Below are 23,236 nucleotides of genomic sequence, written 5' to 3'. Positions count from 1 at the left end.
CATGGGCTCGCTGATGGCTGTTGCACCCCGCTGCAGGCCTAGCATGTCGGGGCTGCACCTGGCGAAGAGGGGCCGCGAGCACAGGAAGATGGACCTGCAACGGGACTTCACCGTCGCCTCGCCGGCAGAGTTCGTCACCCGCTTCGGGGGCAACTGCGTCATTGAGAAGGTCTTTCCCCTTGCCTTCGCTGGGGGGGTGGGTCATCCCTTTTCACAGCAGCATCCTCAAGTGTGGCCGAAGTCTCCCATGCCCACCAGGCTTGGACCGATGGCAGCCCGGAGCTGTTTGTCCCCCAGCTTCACCCACCCTGATGGGCTGGGAGAGGGAAACCGCCCCAACACTGCCCTGGCACGGCAGCTGCTTGCAGCAGCTTTGCATGGCAGATGAAAATGAAGGCCAAAGTTCTGTCCTTCGTTAGCCCCAGTGCCAGGCACCAAAGCTGCTCTTAAGGAGCCTCCTGCTCCATCGGCACGTACGACCGACTGTTGCGAAGCACCCAAGTTAACACAGCTGCCCTGCTCTGCTCGCCGCCTGCGCCATCCGCTGCCATCCCTTGGGGCCATATGCCCAGCCTGGCATCCCAGCAGCAAGGAGAGGTTTCATCCTGACACCCTGCACCCCCATCCCCCCAGGTCCTCATCGCCAACAATGGCATCGCTGCCGTCAAGTGCATGCGCTCCATCCGCCGGTGGGCCTACGAGATGTTCCGAAATGAGCGTGCGATTCGGTTCGTGGTCATGGTCACCCCCGAAGACCTCAAGGCTAATGCAGGTAATTCCTAAAAAATCCCAACGAGGGAAGTTCTGCACCCTGGGGCTGAGCTGGGGCAGCGTGGATGCCACCTGGGATATAGGGGGCTCTGCACAGCGCGGGGTCACACGCTTTCCTCCTGTGCAGCCAGATCCAGGAGTAAAATGATCCCCCCTCTCCAGCTACACTTGGACAGCAGATTTGGGGATGGGATGCAAGTGGGGTGCAGGTTGGGGGGCTTGCTCCCACCACCAGCATGTGCTGTCTTGCAGAGTACATCAAGATGGCAGATCACTATGTGCCCGTCCCCGGGGGAGCCAACAACAACAACTACGCCAACGTCGAGCTGATTGTGGACATTTCCAAACGGATCCCAGTCCAGGTAGCAGCCACTCCCAAGGGCATCCTGCCTCTTTGCTGGGGGAAGCTGCTAGGGCAGAGGGGCGCGCAGAAATGGGGTGACGTCCCTCCGTGCGGAGGAGCTGGGCATGACGCTGCGGCCAGCAGGAGGATGCCCGTGCAGGGAGGTAACGGCTCGCACTGCTCCTTCTCCTGTGCCAGGCGGTGTGGGCTGGCTGGGGACATGCCTCGGAAAACCCCAAGCTGCCAGAGCTGCTGCAGAAAAATGGGATAGCTTTCCTAGGTAAGGTCTCACCACCTTCCCTGTGCCGGAGGGAGCAGTGGGCATCGGGCTAGTGTGTGCACGCGTGCTCGCTCCACAGGGATGCTGCACTGGGCAATGCCCGTTTCATGGGTCTGGCACGTCCACCCTGCGGTGTGACAGTGCCCAGGCTGGTTTCCTGGAGCTGTCCCGGGAATCCTGCTGTTTTCTGGGGTTTCCCTCTAATGCTGATGCAGCATTCGTGGAGGAACGTTGGGTGGGAACAGACCTTGTGGGCTTCCCAGCCAGGGGACAGCCTGGGCTCCCCTTGGAGAAGGGTCGAGCTCCATCCTGAAATGGGCAGCGAATTTCGGGAGGTTTCCCGTGCTCCCACTCTTTGCAGAAGGGCTGATGGTGCTGGCTTGGTGGGGAGCAGCTTTCTGCAGCATCTGTGCAATGGGGCTGGGCTGGCTGGTCAGGCTGGCTCAGCTCACCCCCTCCCTCCCTGTCTGAAGGACCCCCCAGCCATGCCATGTCGGCACTGGGGGACAAAGTCGCCTCCACCATTGTGGCTCAGACGGTCCAGATCCCCACACTGCCGTGGAGCGGGAGTGGTAAGTGCCTCCTCCCCAGCCCCGCACACCCCTCCTGTTCCCCCATTTCTCTCCTCCCTGCCTCTCCTTCTCCTCCAAAGCAAGCACCAGGGCTGGGGTCCCCAGCTGGCTGCAGTTACTGGGGAGCCCACAGCAGCCCACCAGCTCTGGCTCAGGCAGAGGGTTTTTTGGGGGTGTGGTGCATGGAAACGGGGGAAATGGCATGTGCCAACATGGGGTCCCCACTCCCTGGGCACAGCCAGCGTGCCACGCCAGCCATGCCACCCCAGCAGTGACCATAGCCCTGACCGTGCCTGCAGGTCTGGTGGCCCAGTGGTCCGAGGAGGACCAGAAGCATCAGCAGATGATCAGCATCCCCCTCGAGACGTACAGACAGGGCTGTGTGAAGGATGTGGAGGAAGGTTTGGAGGTAAAGCTGAGTCCGTGGGCAGCTGGTTGTCTCTTGTCCACCATCATTTCTCCTCAGAACCTGCGTGCCATGGTCCTTTTGGCTTCCCAGCACACATGACAGTGATGCAAGGCAGTTTCAGTAGCAGTTTGTCCCTCTGCATGGATGTGTGGCCCGGGGCAATCCAGGGCAATCCTGCTCAGCAATGCATGGGGATGGGGCAGGGTGGACTGTCAGGGTGATGGGTTGGGGTCCAAAGCACTTTGGTCACTGCAGTCCTTGACCCGCCTCAGGTGGCCAAGAGGATCGGCTACCCTCTGATGATCAAGGCAGCAGAAGGTGGCGGGGGCAAAGGCATCCGAAAAGTGGAGGCAGTGGAGGAGTTTGGCACCTGCTTTCGGCAGGTGAGAGGTGCCGGGACCGCCCAGCCCCCTCCCCAGCCCTGTCCCCTCTAGGGGCACACAGCAGGGTCCTGCTCCCACTGCGGGCATCTCGTGCTCCCCACCTGGGCTCACCACAGGTCCTGCCTCTATCCTGGAGTGAATTTTGGGGGGGTGATACCAGAACACAACCCTTTTCCTCGCTACAGGTGCAGGCAGAGGCACCTGGATCTGCCATCTTCCTGATGAAGCTGGCAGAGCGCGCACGGCACCTGGAGGTGCAGGTGCTGGCGGATGGGTATGGCAACGCCATCTCCCTCTTCGGCCGTGACTGCTCCATCCAGCGCAGGCACCAGAAGATCATCGAGGAGGCACCCGTCACCATCGCGGCACCCTCTGTCATCGAGGTGATGGAGCAGGTGGGTGGCCCTGGTGGTCTTAGGGCAGCACGAGGTTTTAGTCAGAACATGGTCTGGTCCTCTGGTCTTTGTTGGGTTTGTTGTGGGTTTTGGCACCTGAAGCTGCTAAGGAAAGGAGGGACCCCCCGAGCTGAGCAGGGAGCCCCAGCCCTGCTTTTTCCCTTGGGTCCATGCAAGGATGCTTTGCTCGGGACACCCCGACCCTGCTGTGGTGAACAGGGGGTCGTTACTCCCCGTGGCGGTTCCACCCTGTCCTGCAGTGTGCGATCCGCCTGGCCCAGATGGTGGGCTACGTGAGCACGGGCACCGTTGAGTACCTCTACGGTGAGGACGGGATCTTCTACTTCCTCGAGCTGAACCCACGCCTGCAAGTGGAGCACCCTTGCACAGAGATGATCGCAGATGTGAACCTTCCTGCTGCCCAGCTGCAGGTACCTGAGTGCACATGGGTGGCTTTGAGGTGTATTAGATGAAGCAGTTTTGTAATTTAGGGAGAGGTGCTGGGCAGGAAGCTGTGGGGTGCAGGTGGAAGCAGTACAGCATCCCTACCTTGCCTGGGAGCAGCTGCCTGCAGCGTGGTGCTTCTTCCCCTCACTCTACCTTCAGACCATCTGGTGATTTCTCCCGTAATTTCGATGCTCAAGTCTTGCTCCGGCAGCTAAAGCCCTCCTCGTTTCTCATGCAGATTGCAATGGGCATCCCCTTGCACAGGATAAAAGACATCCGGGTGCTGTACGGGGAGAGCCCCTGGGGTGAAACGCCCATCTGCTTCTGCAGCCCCACCAACGCCCCCGTGCCCAGGGGTCACGTCATCGCCGCCCGGATCACCAGCGAGAACCCTGAGGAGGTGAGCCAGCAGGACAGGCTCTCGTGCACCGGCCCCGCACGTGGGGACCCTCCGACCCGTGGGGTTGCACTGGGCACGGTCCTCCCTACAGTCGGACATTGTGGGTATTGAACCCACTGGACCGATGAGATCCATGTGCACAGCCAGCACGGGGTCCCCTGGTTACGCTGCGTGAGTCTCAAGCCTGGTTGCTCCACATCTTCTGCTCTGTCTTCACCCAGGGTTTCAAGCCCAGCTCGGGGACGGTGCAGGAGCTGAACTTTCGCAGCAGTAAGAACGTCTGGGGGTACTTCAGTGTGGCAGCGGCCGGAGGGCTCCACGAATTTGCTGATTCCCAGTTCGGGCACTGCTTCTCGTGGGGAGAGAACCGGGAGGAGGCCATCTCGTGAGTGTGGTGGGATGGGGTGGAGAGCAGGTGTCCCTGGGAAGGCTTGCAGTTGGTGCATGAGCTGGGAGAAGTGGCTTTTATCGGAGAGGACCAGAACAGTGCCCTTGGTTGTGCTGCGGACACTGGCCAAAGCCAGTTTCCATGCTGCGGTGGTGTTACCACCCAGTTCATCCACCTCATCCTGAAGGACACATTGTAGTGATCTGCTGAGCAGGTGCTTAGCGCCAGTGAGCAGCAATGTTCATTCAGTAACTGAGCAACGTGTAACGAGTCTGTTTGGGGTATTTAAGTGTTTTATTAAGTCAGCACTGACCGTAGGGCTGTTTCATCCAGGCATGCGGATGCCCAGGGCTCGGGTGCTCGCCACCCCGGTCCCTGTGGCTCCCCGGGTTCCTCTGCTGAAAGCCAAGCGTATCCTCGTTGGTTGTTAGCGGAGGGTTTTGCTCCCCCAAAGGAACATGGTGGTCGCCCTGAAAGAGCTGTCTATCCGTGGGGATTTCCGCACCACAGTGGAGTATCTGATTAAGCTGCTGGAGACAGAGAGCTTCCAGAACAACGAGATAGACACCAGCTGGCTGGACCATCTGATCGCCGAGAAAGTGCAGGTAGGGCAGACGGGCCCCTCCGAGGTCACTGCTCCTTTTCTTGGTGTAAGACCCAAACCCTGTTATTTTTCCGCCCCGCACAGGCAGAGAAGCCAGACACGATGCTGGGTGTCGTCTGCGGTGCCCTGAACGTGGCGGATGCTGCCTTCAGGACATGCATGACCGACTTCTTGCACTCGCTGGAGAGGTGCGGGGCTTGGCCGTGCGGGGAGCATGGGGGGCACAGGCAGTGCACGTCCTAAAGGACAGCAAGCATGGAGAGCAGAGTGTTGCTCTCCCTGGGCCATCGTCCTTGCTGCTTTTCCTGCAAAATCTTTGCAAATGTGGAGGCTGTAGGGCTGTGGCAGCCAAGATACAGGAATATCTGCTGTGGCTCACGGCTCCGGCTTCTCAGCTATTGCTTTATCGGGAGGAGGGGAAAAGTTTTACATGGTTGGGAAAACAGCTTTCAAGGGAAAGCGGCTTGGCTGAACGCAGCTTGCTTTTGTTTTTGCACTTGAATGTCAAGGTTATTCCTCCAGCCTTGGAGGACACCTGGGGCTCTCTCCTGCACCCTTATCGGAGCATGCTTTGCCAGGGGCTGGCCTGCTTCCAGATGCATTTTTATAAGGTGCTCACGTGGGTCATTTAAAGCAGATGCTTTTTCCCCTTCGGTCACCTTCGCGTCCTCCAACGGTCAGCTCAAAGCCCACGCGGCGCAATGCCAGCAGCACCTCTGACATCTGGCACATTTGGCTCATCGCCAGCGCGCCAGGCCAGCAGGACTTGGGGTGCCCTGAGCCGTCCGCTGTGTTTCAGGGGGCAGGTGCTGCCGGCAGCCTCCTTGCTGAACATCGTCGATGTGGAGCTCATCTATGAAGGTGTGAAGTACATTCTCCAGGTGAGGGCTGGGCCACGCTCCTTCCAAACCAGTTGCAGTGCTTCTTACGGGGACAGGGATGTGTGCTCTTGTCCTGAAGGAGAAAGGTGCCATAAATATGAGGTTGTCCTTTAAAAATGTGCAACATAAAACATGAGGTTAATAACCTCATTTTAACTAGGCAGACAACTTCTTACACCCTGCTGCCTTGAATTTCAAAAAGGACCTTTATTCTTGCGTTTAAACCCAGTTAGCTGACCTTTCTGCAAAAACTCCCTACTCATAACAAAAGCAGCAGGTGAGCCGTGAGTTAAGCCGCCTCCGGGCTGCGAGTTGACCCAGCTCTTCGGTGCAGCCTGAGGTTGCTGCCTCCTGCCCTCCCCGGCACAACTCCATCCCATGGCAGCATGCTGCTCCTGCACTGGCCTGTGCACCAAACGTGCAGAGATGCTCCTCACCCCCCCACCATCCCTCCCAGCCCCCAGAAAAGCCGTGGCACATGTGTCGGGGGGTTGCACTGCGAGTTCTCCCCGGCTGCCCCCCGCAGGTTGCTCGCCAGTCCCTGACGACGTACGTGATCATCATGAACAGCACCCACATAGAGATAGATGTGCACCGGCTGAACGACGGCGGGCTGCTGCTCTCCTACGACAGCAACAGCTACACCACCTACATGAAGGAGGAGATTGACAGGTAGCTCCTCGCTGGGTCCCAACCGGCTCTCCCCACTGCCCGGCAGCCGGCTGGCGAGACCTTTCCCTCTCCTTAAGATATCGGATCACCATCGGCAACAAAACGTGTGACTTCGAGAAGGAGAAGGACCCAACGGTGCTGCGCTCACCCTCTGCGGGGAAGCTGCTGCAGTACACAGTGGAAGATGGTGGCCACGTGGCCGAGGGGAATGTTTTTGCGGAGATTGAGGTGAGTTTTGCAGAAGAGCCTGCAGGAACTCAGTTCCCGCGATCCTGGTGGACAGCAAAGATGAAACCCACCAATGCTACCGTGATGCTCAAGGTGCTCTGCAGCAGGTGGGAGCTGCTGTCTTGGTGACAGTTTCACTCATCCTCACCCAGGTGATGAAGATCATCATGACGCTGATGGTGGAGGAGGCCGGGCGGGTGCACTATGTCAAGCGGCCAGGTGCGCAGCTGGAAGTGGGTTGCGTCATAGCCCGGCTCGAGCTGGATGATCCCACCAAAGTAAAGCCTGTGAGTCCACTGGGGGCCAGCCAGCCTGTTGTTCCCTTCTGCCCCCTCCCAAGGAGCATCCCACAGGACACCGAGGATGCTCGCTGGAGGACAAAACAGAGGAGCTGCCCCCACTGGGGCATCAGCAGGGCTGTGTCCCCGTGCTGGCACAGGGTGGCACCTACATGGCCATGCCGCATCCCTGTCATGGTTTAAGAAGAAAATTAGCTCCATCCCAGCCAAAACCAGGCCAATCCCCCAGCCAGCTGTGCTGGAGTGGCTGCTCCGTGTGCCGCAGCATTGCTCTGCGTGAGCAGCCCGTGAGTACTTACTCAGCACGCAGAGGCTCGCACGTGTCTGCAGTGTGTCTGTAACACTCGGCATCTCCAATTTTCCTACATTGTTTTCATGATGGGGCACTGGCAGGGACATGAAGCTGTACGTTAGGTGCTTCCTCTATATCTAACCCAAAGCAGACGCTGGAGGGGTTGTGCGGGTTTCTCTGGGACAGCCACAGCTCTTTGGGGGGGCTCTGTCCCACATTGGCAAGGACCTGGGCCAACCCACCTCTCATGCTCTCTCCAGGCACAGCCATTCATGGGGGGGCTCCCGGCCCAGCAGACCCTCCCCATCACAGGTGAGAAGCAGCACCAGGTTCTTCGCAATGTGTTAGATAATCTCACCAACATCATGAACGGGTACTGCCTGCCCGAGCCCTACTTCAGCACCAAGGTGGGTGCCTGGGTGTCCTGCTCCCTTGGCTCGTGTTTGCCACGGTGGCGAGACGGGCAGTGCACCGGTGGGCACGGGCAGCACCAGCTTCTGCTCCCGGCAGGTGAAGGAGTGGGTGACACAGCTGATGAATACCCTGCGGGATCCCTCCCTGCCCCTCCTGGAGCTGCAGGAGATCATGACGAGCATCTCGGGAAGAATCCCCCTCTCCGTGGAGAAGTCGATCCGGAAGGTGATGGCGCAGTACGCCAGCAACATCACCTCCGTGCTCTGCCGCTTCCCCAGCCAGCAGGTGAGCGGCACGGGGGATGCGCGCCCCGGCTCGGCCTTCGGTTCTTTTTTGGCTGGGGCTAGTTAGGAGTGGCTGCCTGTGTTTGTCCTACCAAGAGATATTATAAAAAATTAAATGAGTGAGGGAAACATTTGTGGGTTTATACTTGCGTTTTTACACTTGCGTTTTTACGCTTGCATTTTTATGCTTTTTAAAATATTTTTATATACCTGGGTTTTATATTTGCGTTTCATATTTCTGTTTCCATATTTATTGGTTGCTTTGCAATTTTCTCTTGCGGGGGGGGAACCCCAAACAAAATGCAGCAGCCCTGTCCCCACACACACCAGGGAGCTGGCAGCCCTGTGGCCATGCTAGCCCCGAGCTGCTCTGTACCCTGTGCCCTCTCCCTGCAGATCGCCAACGTGCTGGACACCCATGCGGCTACACTGCAGAGGAAGGCTGAGCGGGAGGTCTTCTTCATGAACACACAGAGCTTGGTGCAGCTGGTGCAGAGGTGAGCCCCCTCACTGCCTGTGACCCCCCCCCGGTCCCCCTCTTGCCACCACATCCTTGCGGCACGCTGGGCTTGCTGCTCCCCAGGTACCGCAGCGGCATCCGTGGCTACATGAAGGCAGTGGTGCTGGACTTGCTACGGCGCTACCTGCAAGTGGAGACACAGTTCCAGCATGGTGAGGGCTCGGGGGCTCCCCACTGGGGTCTGTGAGGCTCTTGGGGGTGTCTGCGGGGCTCACCATGCTCTGCCCTACAGCTCACTATGACAAGTGTGTCATCAGCCTGCGGGAGCAGTGCAAACCTGACATGACCCCCGTGCTGGAGAGCATCTTCTCTCATGCCCAGGTGGCAAAGAAGAACCTGTTGGTGACCATGTTAATTGTGAGTACAGCCCTGAGACACCAGAAGTAAGGGCTGATGGTGGGGGAAACGCAACTTCTGCCTCGCTGTGGGATGGGACATGGCTGTGGGTGGCTGTCACATCTGTGCTTTCCCCTTGAAATGGGGCAGACACCTGAGAAACGACTTTTCTGCTCCTCTGTTTAAAGCATCCCCAGGGATTGGGTTTTGCATTCAAGTGTCCATTCCCGCCTCGTTAGCGGGACTTTATCTCCCCTCTGTAGTGCTGCATTGCTGTGCCTGATTCAAAGAGCAACATTTTGCCTATTTTAGTGCCTTGGCTCTTGTCCCCGTTGCCCGTGCGGGGCTGGGGGTGCAGGATGAAGCCATCCCGCAGCAAGGGGCCCGAGCCGAGCTGTGGTGGTGTGTGCATTGCAGGACCAGCTGTGTGGCCATGACTCCACGCTGACGGATGAGCTGATGGCCATCCTCCACGAGCTGACACAGCTCAGCAAGACCGAGCACTCCAAAGTGGCACTGAGAGCCCGGCAGGTCAGCAAGTGCTGCGCTGTGTCGTCCCCATCCCTGTCCCTATCCTTGTCCCTGTCCCCCACGCTCCCAGCTGTCTCTTCTCATGCAGGTGCTCATCGCCTCTCACCTGCCCTCCTACGAGCTGCGGCACAACCAAGTAGAGTCCATTTTCCTTTCTGCTATCAACATGTATGGACACGAGTACTGCCCTGAGAACCTGAAGGTTGGGAATTGCGTGTTTTTCCATGAAGGGTGGCTTTGGTCAGGTCTAGCTGCAAGCAGCTCGACCTTAAAAATAGCCAAAAAAGCAATCAAAGCCCTGCTGCAGTGTTGGTGCCTGTGTGAGGCAGAAGAGCGTGTGCACCCTATTGCAGCCAGCACCCATTCCCTGCTTTTCACCCCATTTGGTGGGGGACTGACATGTGGGTCCATGTCTGGTTCTGGCAGTGTCCCTGTGGTGGGCTGGGTGTTCCATGGCACCACGCTCCTGTACAGCCCCACACGGAGGGACTTCTCTGGAACATGCCTCCCCAATCCTGCCATGGGGCAAAGGGGTCCCACTTCATCCTTGCCCTTAATTTTGCTTTCTTCCCCCAGAAACTGATCCTTTCAGAAACCACCATCTTCGATGTTCTTCCCGCCTTCTTCTACCACAGCAACCAGGTGGTGCGCATGGCAGCGCTGGAGGTGAGGGCTTTGGGGGGGCTCGTGGGGGGCACACAAGCTCTGTGGGGGGGCCTGGATGCGTGCAGTGGGAACGGGGGCACGGCGGTACTTCCTGCCACCCCCCTCCCAGGTGTACGTGCGGCGCGGGTACATTGCCTACGAGCTGAACAGCCTGCAGCACCGGCAGCTCTCGGATGGCACCTGCCTGGTGGAGTTCCAGTTCATGCTGCCCTCCTCCCACCCAAACAGGTACGAGGGGCCCTGCACGCCTGGCCCGCTCCCCTGGACACGGTCCTTTTTGCAAAGCTATTGGGTTTGTATCATCTCCCCCATGCAAAACGTGGGGACCCTCAGCGGGAACTGCCTGCCGTGCTCTCCCTTTGCCGGTGGAGCAGGATGAGCCCTCTCCTCGTTAGGGTCCCATGTGGGACCTGCGTGGTCCCTGTCGGACTCGAGAGCGCTGCCTCCACCCCTTGGTGGAGGGTGATGGCTGCCTTGCTCCCCTGCGCAGGATGTCCATCCCCATCAGCATCTCTAACCCTGACCTGGACCGGCACAGCACCGAGCTCTTCATGGACAGTGGCTTTTGTCCCCCGAGCCAGCGGATGGGAGCTATGGTGGCCTTCGACAGATTTGAGGACTTCACAAGGTGGGGATGTAGGAACACACCTGGCTGGTCGTGCGTGTGCCTTTTGGGGGCTGCTGCAGTCGTTAGAGAACAAAACCGTGGGGAAGAGCCACAGCTGGCCGGTGCTTGGGGCAGCTCCCGTTCCGCCCACAGCCAGAGGTTGGGACTGGGTATTTTCAGTATGACAGGCACCTGGTGGGAACACAACATGTGCTCTGGGGACATGTGGAGCCTGGGGGAAGCTTGCCTGGCACAGGTTAAGTATCTCTGCTTATTAACAGCACTCAGAGCTGCGTTTCATGGGCTGTGGCTTTGCTATGGGCTGGTGGAGCCCAGCTGAGCCGGTGCATGCCCCCAGCCCACTGCACTGGTACCTGCGTCCCTGCCTCAGCAGGTCCCTGGTGCTGTTGCCCTCGGGCAGGGGGTGGGCATGATGCTCTGACTTGTCACCTCATCCCCACCGTTTGGGCAGGAACTTCAATGAAGTGATCTCTTGCTTCGCCAACCCGCCTTCGGAGAGCGTGCTCTTCAGTGAGGCGCGAGCCACCATCTATGAAGAGGAGGACACCAAGGTGGGCATGATGCTGTTGCTGACCCCCCCAGGTGGTGCCAGGATGGCAGTGATGCTAGTGGTCAGGGTTGACTAGAGGATTTTGTTGCCAGAATGTCCGTGAGGAGCCAATCCACATCCTCAACATCGCGCTCCGTTGGGCTGACTGCATGGAAGATGAGAAGCTGGTGCCCATCTTCAGAGCCTTTGCCCAGTCGAAGGTCTATCGCTGGGGCCAGAACCCCTTTTGGCAGATCCTGCCAACCCCAAAGCACTGCCTCATCCCCTGCAGTGCTCCCCAAAACGCTGCACCCTGTGGCACCGGCTTGGGTTTTGTTTGCTCCCTTGGTGGAGATGTTTAAACCTTCATGACTGGTGGAGTCTTCTGTTTCCACATAGAAAAATGTCCTTGTTGACTGTGGTCTCCGGAGAATCACGTTTCTCATTGCCCAGCAGGTAAGTGTAGACTGAGCTGCCGCCAGGCAGTGACTTTAGACACGTTGTGCTTCCCTAAAACACCTAGAAATATCTATAAGTACCTTATAGACATAGCACTGAGTGATGGATGTACCTACTGTGCATCAGGAGCTGGGAATTAATTAATGAGGGATTCAATGAGTGATTTATCTTCTGTATTAGCCTTTATGCTGCTAATGCCTCCGGTAACATGTGGTTCTTGCATGGCTGCACCACAGCTTTAACCTGCCTTTAAAAAGCATCGATTGTTCCCAGCTCTTTTCCCTTTGGGGGAGGAGGAAGCCTGCAAGGCTGCTTTTTTTTTTTTTTTTTTTTTTTTTAAATTTTTTGTAACGAGTTCAGTGATAATTGGAATAATCTTCTGCATGCCAGGATTATTCACTTTGTGTTCTCCCTCTGCTTTGCTCTAGAGAGAATTCCCGAAGTTTTTCACATTCCGAGCCAGGGACGAGGTAAGAGCTGCAGTGAGCGCGGAGCCTGGCCGGCGCTGGCTGAGGGATGCCTGGCTCACCCCTCCATGCCACCCCAGTTTGCAGAGGACCGTATCTACCGGCACCTGGAGCCGGCACTCGCCTTCCAGCTGGAGCTGAGCCGCATGCGCAACTTTGACCTGACGGCCATTCCCTGCGCCAACCACAAGATGCATCTCTACCTGGGGGCTGCCAAAGTGCAGGCAGGTGCCGAGACCACCGACTACCGCTTCTTCATCCGCGCCATCGTGCGCCACTCGGACCTCATCACCAAGGCAAGGCGGTGGCGGGTGCCCCGGCTGTGCGGGCAGCGGTGGGTGCATGTCGGGGGCAGGGGGTGCTCTGGCTGCCTCTGAGCTGCCCGGTGCGCTGCAGGAGGCGTCCTTCGAGTACCTGCAGAATGAGGGTGAGCGGCTGCTCCTGGAAGCGATGGATGAGCTGGAGGTGGCCTTCAACAAAACCGCTGTCCGCACCGATTGCAACCACATCTTCCTCAACTTTGTCCCGACAGTCATCATGGACCCCTCCAAGGTGTGTTTCTCAGTGTCCTGCTGTCAGTGTGTTGCTGATCTGGGGATGGATGCTGCATCACCCCTCGTGCTCAGTACCACTGTATGGATGGGCGGTCACCCCCCATGCTCGCTGTCAGACCTGGTCCTATCCACTGCTCACCTGATCCTGGATGGGGGATGGATTCAGCAGCCCCAGAGGCTCCTGCAGCTTAATTTCTGTGCCAGAGCTTCGCTGCAGACTGTTTGCTGGGGAGGTGCTGAGATGTCACACTTTGCAATGTTCAGGGCTCTCTGTACAGACTGGGACAAGCAGGCAGGTCACTGGAGGGCACATGGGTGAGACACAGGCTCTTCCCTGGGCAGCGAGAAGTCTGAAGGGGTGGGGCTGTGTCCGTTCAGGAGGATATGGGGCGCTGTCTTTCCCTTCCACCAGTGGAGAGGCTGGATAGCAGCACGAGCCTCCATGGATGGAGAGATGGAGAGAGGGAAGGGGCTTGCCCAAAGCAAATCTGAAATGGCTGTTTGAGGCTGAGATGCAATGGGGCTGCTCCAGCCTTGGCGTTGCGTCTCAAGGACAGGGTTGTCCCCTGGGCTACAGACCCATCTCTTTGCCATCCCATGCTCAGATCGAAGAGTCGGTGCGGTCCATGGTGATGCGCTACGGCAGCCGCCTCTGGAAGCTGCGTGTCCTGCAGGCTGAGGTGAAGATCAACATCCGCCTGACGCCCACTGCCACCGCCATCCCCATCCGCCTCTTCCTGACCAACGAGTCCGGCTACTACCTGGACATCAGCCTCTACAAGGAAGTGAGGGACTCCAGCACTGGCAGTGTGAGTAACTACAGGCAGTGGCTGCAAGCAGGAACCCAACGACCACCACCCACCAGAAACTGTGGGGTGGCTTCTGCAAAACTCCTACTGCTGGCCTGTCCCAGAGCCCCCAGGACTGTGCAGCAGCATTCCCAGGACTGTCCCTTTTTCACTCCCCTTCGTGCTGCAGCTAGCTGGGCTCCTTGGAGTGATGCTTTGCTCCAAAATGGTGCTGAGCTCCATCCAGGTGGGCTCCTCGAGGTGTTGCTGGTGTGCAGTTCTAGGGCTGGGAGGTGAGGGTCAGCGTTAGGGTACTACTGGTACTTGCAGCACAGCAGTGTTGCACTCTGTCCCCTCAACAGCAGAGAGCGGGGTGGAAAATCATGTTGGATCAAGTAGAACCACAGCCACGAGCAACTTGGCCAGGGAAAGCTCAGCAGCGCTCCAGCCCTGTGGGGCTCTTGCACCACAGCACAGCATTCCCTCCCCGCCAGGGAAGGCAGCCAACACTCTGCCCTTCTCTCCAGATCATGTTCCAGTCGTATGGGGACAAGCAAGGGCTGCAGCACGGGATGCTCATCAACACCCCGTACGTCACCAAGGACCTGCTGCAGGCCAAGCGGTTCCAGGCGCAGTCCTTGGGCACCACCTACGTGTATGACTTCCCAGAGATGATCAGGCAGGTGAGTCTGGCTGAGCAGAAAGAGGCTCCAAATTATTGCATTTGCTTTCCTTCCTCACCCTCCCCAGGTATTCCCATCTGGGGAAAAGACTCCTCTCCCCTGAGCTGGCAAATGAGAAAAAGAAAAGAGCTCAAGCCCCAACATTTTTGGTTAGATGAAGTATTTCTAAACTGATTCCTAGCTCTTGCAAACTGCTGTAGTTGCGCTCATGGATAACGTGACCAGAAAGCCCCATGCAAGGAGATCTGCAGCGGGGGGTGGGGGTGGCTCTGACACCACGTTTTGCTCCCCCCAAGCCCCAGCCTGCTGCAGGAGTGTGTGTCTGTGCCCGGTGATAGCCTCGTGCTTTCAGCTCGTCCTGTGCACGATGTCTCTGCAGGCTCTTTTTAAGCTGTGGGGCTCCTCGGAGCTGTACCCCAAGGACATCCTGACGTACACTGAGCTGGTGCTGGACTCGCAGGGGCAGCTTGTGCAGATGAACAGGGTCCCTGGAGGGAATGAGGTATCAGGGGATGATTTGGGAATGGGGAGAAGCGGGGGGCGGGGAAAGCTGTGCTCCGGCAGGTGGGAGCGGTTGTGTTTAAAGCCTGGGAGATGCTCCTCAAGCAAGCGTTTTGTCTGTTGGTAAATGCAGCCTGAAGCCCAGACCCCATTGCTCTGGAAGAGCCTGCCCTGTGACTTTGTGCTGTTTTGGGGCAGGTGGGCATGGTTGCTTTCAAAATGAAGCTGAAGACCCCCGAGTATCCGAAAGGCCGGGACATCGTGCTTATCTGCAACGACATCACGCACAAGATCGGCTCCTTCGGGCCGGAGGAGGACCTGGTCTTCCTGCGGGCCTCCGAGCTGGCGCGGTCCGAAGGCATCCCCCGCATCTACATTGCTGCCAACAGCGGCGCCCGCATCGGCTTTGCTGACGAGATAAAACACATGTTCCAGGTGGCCTGGGTGGACCCTGAGGACCCCTACAAGGTGTGTGGGCACCTCTCCTCCTGCCGTCACAGAAAACAACAAGGACTTATCTGGGCAAGGAAGGACCAGAGCTGAACTTGGGCATAAAACTGCGGGATCAGTGCGGGGGCGTGAGCCCAGACCTGCCCCCTGTGCCACAGGGATGGTTCCCTCGGCTCTTCCCAGCGGGGTGGAGATAAAGGTGCCAGTGCTGGTGTGGCTGTTGTGTCCAGCCCTGGCCCCTGAGCTGCTGTTGATGCCTGGGGTGGGTTTGGGTGGGGTTTGGAGAGGGGCCATGTCCCACTGAGTGTGTGCATGGTGGGGTGGGTGTTCTACAACTCATCCTCCTCCTCTTTATTTTCAGGGATTCAAGTACCTGTACCTGACTCCCCAGGACTACACGAGGATCAGCACCACGAACTCTGTGCACTGTGAGCATGTGGAGGAAGGAGGCGAGTCCAGGTGAGCTCCACTATCCCAGGGGGCACGCAGAGCCACCTCAAGCCCTGCCCTTCATCCCACCAGGATGCAGCTCTCACATCCTGGCTCAGCATCCTGCTGGACTCATTATGCAAGTCAGTGCTTCCCTCTGTCCTGCCCACACCACCATGGCTCTGCTTTCCCCACAGGTATGTCCTCCTGGACATCATTGGGAAGGACAATGGATTTGGGGTGGAAAACCTGAGAGCGGCCGGTACCATCGCTGGGGAGTCCTCTCGCGCTTACGACGAAATAGTGACCATCAGCATGGTACAGCTGCGGGCCTTTCCCTTGCTCCGCTCCTCCCCTCTCTCCTACTTGCTTTTAAGGTCGCCCTGGGGGGAATAACAGGATGCAACAAGTGACTTGGTGCAATCTGAGTGTGCAAACCCCTGCAGAGCATCATTCTCCTGGTGCTCGTGGGCTGTGCTGCAGCCCTTTCCCCCTCTGCTAACCCCATGTCTCCTTGTGTGTGTGCCCAGGTGACCTGTCGTGCCATCGGGATTGGCGCGTACCTGGTGAGGCTGGGCCAGCGTGTCATCCAGGTGGAGAACTCCCACATCATCCTCACTGGTGTCACAGCCCTCAATAAGGTACCGTGCTTCGGCTGCGTGTCCTCCCGTGGCACTGTCCCTCACGCCACCGCCTGCGCGGGCTCCTTCCTGGTTCCATGGGAAGAGGTGGCAGTTCCCTGCGCATCACCTCATGGGACCTGTCTGGAGGAGCTGCAGGGGAGCTGCAACTGTGCTTGTCTCACCAAGAAGTGGCAGAATGCCACCCCGCAGCTGTTTGGTATTGCTTTAGGGTCTAGCTCAAGGCACATTGCTCCTGGGGTGGGGGTGGCATGGCAGAGCTGCCATGGGGACTGTTTGGCTCTGGTCCCTGGGGCAGGACCCATCTCTGGGCAAAATCACACTGGGTTGAGCTGATCTGAAACCTACTTAGCTAAACCGATGCACTTATCTAAAGCAGGATGCCTCTGCCTGGTAGACAGAGGTGGAAATTCAGCCTCAAACCAGAGAGAACGTGCCTGTACAGAGGTTTGACCTAACAGAGCAAGGAGCAGCTCCTGTGTTAGCAGAGACTGATCTGCGTTTCTGTTAACAATTCTGCCTAGGTGTTGGGACGTGAAGTTTATACATCCAATAACCAGCTGGGAGGTGTGCAGATCATGCACAATAACGGTGTTTCCCATGTCACTGTCCCAGATGACTTTGAGGGGGTCTACACCATCCTGCAGTGGCTCTCGTACATGCCCAAGGTAGGAGGATGCTGCAGGTTTGCTGTGTGGGGTGTTAGCCCATACCTGGCTGGTGACCTCCCCTTCGGGGCTCTGCCTTGCAGGATAACCAGAGCCCAGTGCCCATCACTGCCATAAGTGACCCCATTGACAGAGAAATTGATTTTGTCCCTTCCAAAGTCCCCTACGATCCCAGGTGGATGCTGGCAGGGAGACCCCATCCAAGTAAGCGAGGGCAACCCAAGACCTCTGCAGCAATGCTCCCAAATGTGGGTGCAAACCCCCGTGATCCTGGTGCAGAAGGTGCTTTTTGTTGTGGGTTGGTGCAGAGGGAGCCCTCCGGTGCTCACTGTTGTGCCGCTCTGCTTTTTCCTGTGCTGTGCAGCTCTCAAGGGGACCTGGCAGAGTGGCTTCTTCGACCAGGGCAGCTTTCTGGAGATCATGAGGCCGTGGGCTCAGACAGTTGTGGTCGGCAGAGCAAGGTACTGCCAGGAGCAGGGGATGGAGCCCCAGGGCAGAGGGTGACACAGGGAGCCTGGCCACATGCACTCCACTCGAGCCCTGGCCGTGGCACTGCTTTTGGGATGGTGGAGGGGGAACACCTCTCTGGTGGGGCTGGGGTGCAGCATGGAGGGGATCTGGCCTCTGCTGAGACCACCCTGCCTTGCTGCAGGCTGGGAGGTCTCCCTGTGGGTGTCATCGCCGTTGAGACCCGCACCGTGGAGGTGACGATACCTGCGGACCCCGCCAACCCAGACTCGGAGGCAAAGGTGCATGGGGAGACCCTAGTGTGGCCAAGCGGCAGCCAGGAGGAGGGCAGAGCAGGCAAAAAGCTTAGCGTAATCCTCTGACGTGTCTTGGTTTTCCTGAAAGACTGGTGGGGTGAAGGGTGCTCAGTCGGTTTGTTCTCTTTCAGCTCTTTCACACTGTGTGCTGCCAACCTGCCAGCGCAGTGTGCCGGGAATCACTGGTGCGCGTCTCAGCGCTGCTGCTCACTGTTTTTTCCAGATAGTCCAGCAGGCAGGGCAGGTCTGGTTTCCAGATTCTGCTTTTAAAACAGCCCAGGCCATTCGGGACTTCAACCGGGAGCATCTCCCGCTGATGATCTTCGCCAACTGGCGAGGCTTCTCCAGCGGCATGAAAGGTACCTCTGCTTGGGATGCCCAGATCGCCGTGCTGTGACATACTGCCAGCACTCCTGCCACCCCACAGGGTCCTGGGATGACCCAGCCCACCAGGGTCCTGCCCGCACCACTCCGGGATGTGGGATCGGGCTGGGGAGGTGATGGGGCATGGCCAGGACCCAGGTCCCAGGGCTCGGTGCCTTCCTGCTGGGCTGGTTTTGGGATGCTTTTTTGGACTCTCCAATGGAGGAGGTGGCTTCGGGCAGCTAGGAGGAGGCAAGGGGCAATAACCTGGCCCATGGCAGGCAGGGCACCCAGCCGCTGAGTCCCTTTGGCTTTCAGACATGTACAACCAAATGCTGAAGTTCGGCGCCTTCATTGTCGATAGCCTCCGGGATTTTAAGCAACCTGTCCTGGTCTACATCCCACCGCATGCAGAGCTGCGGGGAGGCTCCTGGGTGGTCATCGACTCCACCATCAACCCCCTGTACGTGGAGCTCTACGCAGACAAGGAGAGCAGGTCAGCACCCAAAACACGTGTGCATCCTCCACAGCCCGTGTGCGGAGAAATGTGAGCCAGTGCATGGGTCTGCAGAGTCATAGTCCTGCTGGCGGGGACCTCCTGGTTGCTCAAGATGTGTATTTTTTACCCTTTAGTTAGTCAAAGACATCAGCTAAAAGTTCCAAGGGCTCTTAGAGAGCAGTATGGCAGGTATCTCCTTGGGGATAATCCTCCTGTGTCCGGCAAAGAAGAGTAAACCATGGTTCTGGGGGCCAGGAGGTCTTTTCTCTAACCTGAACTAATGCACATTGGAGCAAGCTGTAAGGAGTGAGAAGATAGACAAGAATTCCAGACTGGAAACAAAACCCTTTTAGGTCTCCCTAAGTCTTAGAAGAAAGAGTTGCCTGGGCCTCTTGTCGCAGGATTTATTCTCACCTGCAGACCAGTCCCTGCTTTAGCAAACTTTCCTTCCAGGGGAGGAATTTTGGAGCCTGGAGGAACAGTGGAGATCAAGTTCAGAAAGAAAGATTTGGTAAAGACCATGAGAAGGATTGATACGGTCTATGGCAAGCTCGTTGAACAGCTGGGTAAGGGAATGATGTTCTGGCTTGTGGGCACTGGTAGAAATAAGTTAAAATGTGAGGCTCATACACCATGGTGGCAACCATCGGGAAATCCTTTAATGGTCCTCTGTGGAAATTCTTTATGCCTTTTCTGATGGTGGAGCCTGCCAAGAGGATGTGGTGGTACTTTCAAACACCTGTATCTCCTGGGAGCTCCATAAATGGTGCTGGACAGTCCTCCCATGGAGTTTTGAGGTGAAGGATGGTGATGGCCATGCTGAATCAGTACCTGGTGAGACAGCACACCATCACTACAGAGTGCTCAGAGGCTGCCTTTAATGCGCTGGTCTCTCAGCTCCTGCCTGCAGCGAGTGATGGGGCTGTGTTGAGAGGTCCTTGCCCCCATGCCCCTCCACCCTGCTAAAACACGGTCCCACAAAGTCCTTGCAAATGCCACCTCCCACCTCTCTGGTGGCAGGCACCCAGCATGGCGCAGCCCCTCCGTGGCCATGGCCTTCTGTGGCTGGGCTCTGGGGAGGGGTGTAAATGTGCCACAGCAAAGGGACATGACGCTGGGTGGCCCGTCCCCTGGTGCAGGTGGCAGAGGTAGGAGCACAGAAAGGAGCCCTGACCCCATGGTGGCCTGCGGGTCCCAACACAGGGGTGGTGGGTGAGCTGCTCAGCATGGCATGTCCCACAGGGACCCCCGAGCTGTCCGAGGCGCAGCGCAGGGAGCTGGAGCAGCAGCTCAAGGCCCGGGAGGAGCTCCTCCTACCCATCTACTACCAGGTGGCTGTGCACTTCGCTGACCTGCACGACACCCCGGGCCGCATGCAGGAGAAAGGTGTCATCACGGTGAGCCAGGGCGTCGGTGGGAAGGGGCTTGGCACAGGGAGTTCTGCAGTGGCAGCACGAAGGTGGGAGGCAAAGTCCCTTCCTGGGGGTCTGGGCTGCAGCTCCGTGTGCCGTTCCTGCCCTGGGTGCTGCTCTCAGCCCAGCAGAGCTGCCTTCAAACCCACCAGTGTGAGCGGTGGGGGAGCAGTCGCTGCACATCAGGTTGTTGTCTTTCTGTAAAGACAAGCCCAGGCTCTGCCCCCATTTCTGCAGGATATCCTGGAGTGGAAGAACGCCCGCACCTTCCTCTACTGGCGGCTGCGACGGCTGCTGCTGGAGGAGGTGGTGAGGGCGGAGGTCTTGAAGGCGAACAGCGAGCTGAGCCACATCCACATTCAGTCCATGCTACGGCGCTGGTTCATGGAGACAGAAGGGACCACCAAGGTACCCCCAATCCCAGCTTCCTGAGGCATCCCTGCAGCCAGGGGGTCTCGAGGGCTGTCACCTTGCTCTCCTGTTGGCTGTGCCCCCCTGAGGGTCTAAACGTGCAATGGGAATTGCCATTCTGCAGCCCGTGCCAGGCTGGGTGGCCAAGCAGCCCTGAGGCTGGGGCTGTCTCTTCAAATCGGGTGACCTCAGTCGGGTGCTGGTGCGCAGTGGTAGCAAGGTAGCTCCCAAATAAACATTTTCTACCATCAGGTAGGGCTTTCCAGGGCAGAAGAGAGACTTGGGGTCTTTGCATCAGCGCTACTCTCAAATGCAGTTGCCGTGACACACGCATTGCCATGTCAGTCCTGTGCTTGCTGAGCTGGGAAGCGAGGGCATGCAAAGGAAACATGTTTTACCTTAACTTTTTGCATTTTAAACAGTCCACGAAGGTTTCCTGCCTTTCAATTACTAGACTGAATTTTTTACCCAGTGGCTGTTACATGGGAGTGGGGGAGCGTGCCATGCTGTGCTGTGCCATATATGCAGGACTGAGAAGAAATATCCCATTGCCTGGCTCTGTCATGGGAGCAAAAAGCCTGATATTACAGCAGAAAGTGGGGGGGGCTCAGGCCGTGCAAGCAGCAGGACCCCCTGCCCACGGTGCTGCTCTCCCTAGGGCTACCTCTGGGACAACAACCAGGTGGTGGTGGAGTGGCTGGAGAAGCACATGCAAGAGAATGATGGCACCCGGTCGGCCATCTGGGAGAACATCAAGTACCTGAAGCGGGACTACGTGCTCAAGCACATCCGGAGGTGAGCGTCTGTGGGAGCTGGGATGCGCATGGTGATGCGGTCCCCCAGGTTGGGGACAGCAGATGGTGGAGGTGAGGTGGCTCTTGCTTCAGCCTCCAAGGTAGCCACGTTATCCTGTCTGCCTTGCAGTTTGATCCAAGCCAACCCCGAGGTGGCCATGGACTGCGTCATCCAGACAGCCCAGCACATCACCCGTGCGCAGAAGGCCCAGGTTGCCCATCTCCTGTCGACAGTGGATAATGACAGCCCTCCTTGAGCTGGTGGCCAGCGGCGTGCAGGGCAATCCCCGTGGGGCAGGACACGCTTCTACTCACAGGCCAGACCTCATCTCCCCACCTGGTTCCTCAGCCATTGAACTGATGCCTTCAACTCTTACCCGTGTGCCTAAATAAGAGTGCCGGTGTTTGTATTTTAAGCTGTGAAGATGGTGTTGCCATCCATGCAAAGTTCCCTCTGGCACTGGGGCTGTTTGTCAGAGGGGCAGCTTGGCAGAAAAACTTGTCCTGACCCAAGTCTGGAGTCTGGACCTGGTGCAGAAGTCGGTTTTAAACAGAATCTAAAATCTTTTGATGCGTTTTAATCACAAGCCCTGGTCTTCGACTTTAAAACAGGCACCAGTGTCAGATGTATCTCATGAGATGGGACGGAGCTGGAAGTACGAACTGGCCGAGGCACCACAGGCGAGCAGGATGAGGGAGGAGGTGTCCCTATGGCCGTGTTGAGGCTGAGCAGGCACTGGCACAAGGAAATGTAAACCCTTCTTCAGAAGCAGTCCCAAAGCGATGTTTTATAAGAAACTCAGGAACTGTGAGAAGCAATTTGCCTCATCCTTCCCCTTGCTGGGGAACAATCTGTAGATGTCACTATGAGTAGCTGGTGGTCCAGAAAAGACATCAGTGACCGTGCTGGGAGCTGTTGAAGCAAGAACATCAATGGACCCACCATGGTTTGACTGACCCAACTGTTCCTCTTGCCTGTCTCATGTCCTTTCTGGCTTCTGCCACCACTCCTCCAGGTGCTTTCAGCCTGCAGAGAACAGAAAGGAGGGGAACACGGCTCTGGGTGCTCCTGCCCCAGCAACCTGGTTCCTCTGCTGAAGCGCAGGAGCCAGGGTGAACTGTCTGCTCAGACCTGTACCTTGCTTCTCAGGTGGTCTTTAATCAGCTTGGGTCATGGAGGGACAATTTATGTGCTTTCCAGTGCCTCTGGCCATGCCAGTGCATCATTTCACTGGCACAGGCTTGGCTTTGGCTGGCAAAGGGGGAGGCAGGCTGGCGATGGAAGGTGGGACACCTGGTGCAAGTGCAGTGCTGGTATTGCCGCGGTGTGGAGGTGTTGGACACCTCCTTGGTTATGCCTGGGTTGGGGGGGTCTCACCAGGGTCCGTGGGGGATGTCTCCCTGTCCTGGGGATGGGGGTGGAAAGGGTGTTAGGAGATGCTTTCTGGTTTGCAAGGTGTCACTGCACGTTGTGAGGGAAGGGGGTGCTGATGCTTGCCGTACAGGAGCCAAACCACCACCAATAAAGTGAGCACAGTTCTGAAGGAAGTTCTCCTGACCTCTCTTGCCTTTTATCTTTGTATAACGCAGCGGGTCCGAGAAGGGGACGGTGCCTCTGCTGCCATGCAGCCCCCTCGCTGCAGCACTGCGAGTGCCTTGGTGCAGGGCAGCTCCTAGCATCCCTCCTGCCCATGCCTGCCCTAACACAGGGCTCCTTCATGCGTTGAGCTGCAAAGATTTTCAGGAGCAGGGTGACCGCAGAGAGAAAGAGTTTGTACTGTAAATATCTGCAAACTCTGACTCTCCTGGAGGATTTGAGCCAGCGACAAACCCTGGTCTTGGACATAGTGTTATGACTGTTAAAGGCAGTGATGCCTGGGGAAAGCTGCTCTTTTAGACATCAGCCCTGGTTTCCATCTGCAGATGGACACTACAAATGGTTTGTGTGTGGATGAGATGCTTTTCTGTTAGTGGTGGCGTGTAAACACACAAGTCTTAGATTCAGGAGAAGAACCTGCTCCTCAGCACCTCGGCCACCACAGCTGGAGTCAGACGTGTCGGAGCTTTGTCCGTTTGTCACC

The 23,236-nt window shown here is 57.6% G+C and overlaps 1 protein-coding gene across 1 annotated transcript; it reads left to right on the top strand.

Moving 5' to 3' along the window:
* Window positions 1-43: 43 nt before the first annotated feature.
* Window positions 44-22,620, top strand: ACACB (acetyl-CoA carboxylase beta). Its single transcript, XM_040607879.1, is given in 51 exon segments — window positions 44-169; window positions 634-772; window positions 1,024-1,133; window positions 1,313-1,394; window positions 1,868-1,966; window positions 2,266-2,375; window positions 2,648-2,758; window positions 2,944-3,153; window positions 3,414-3,584; window positions 3,839-4,000; window positions 4,222-4,385; window positions 4,843-4,993; window positions 5,077-5,180; window positions 5,792-5,873; window positions 6,400-6,545; window positions 6,623-6,773; window positions 6,926-7,060; window positions 7,625-7,771; window positions 7,875-8,063; window positions 8,459-8,559; window positions 8,646-8,734; window positions 8,815-8,939; window positions 9,336-9,449; window positions 9,538-9,651; window positions 10,026-10,115; window positions 10,225-10,434; window positions 10,661-10,743; window positions 11,195-11,294; window positions 11,386-11,493; window positions 11,672-11,754; window positions 12,162-12,201; window positions 12,279-12,494; window positions 12,595-12,750; window positions 13,358-13,561; window positions 14,068-14,223; window positions 14,603-14,725; window positions 14,923-15,192; window positions 15,536-15,633; window positions 15,801-15,921; window positions 16,134-16,244; window positions 16,769-16,912; window positions 16,996-17,116; window positions 17,277-17,373; window positions 17,565-17,661; window positions 17,900-18,035; window positions 18,358-18,535; window positions 18,992-19,104; window positions 19,781-19,935; window positions 20,188-20,358; window positions 21,020-21,156; window positions 21,286-22,620. Coding segments are annotated over 51 exon segments (6,777 nt in total). The 3' UTR covers window positions 21,413-22,620.
* Window positions 22,621-23,236: the final 616 nt, after the last annotated feature.

The sequence above is a fragment of the Falco naumanni genome, chromosome 1, assembly GCF_017639655.2.
Source record: "Falco naumanni isolate bFalNau1 chromosome 1, bFalNau1.pat, whole genome shotgun sequence".
NCBI lineage: Eukaryota > Metazoa > Chordata > Aves > Falconiformes > Falconidae > Falco > Falco naumanni.
Note: the sequence above shows the minus strand (reverse complement) of the source record. Positions and strands in the feature narration are given on the sequence as shown.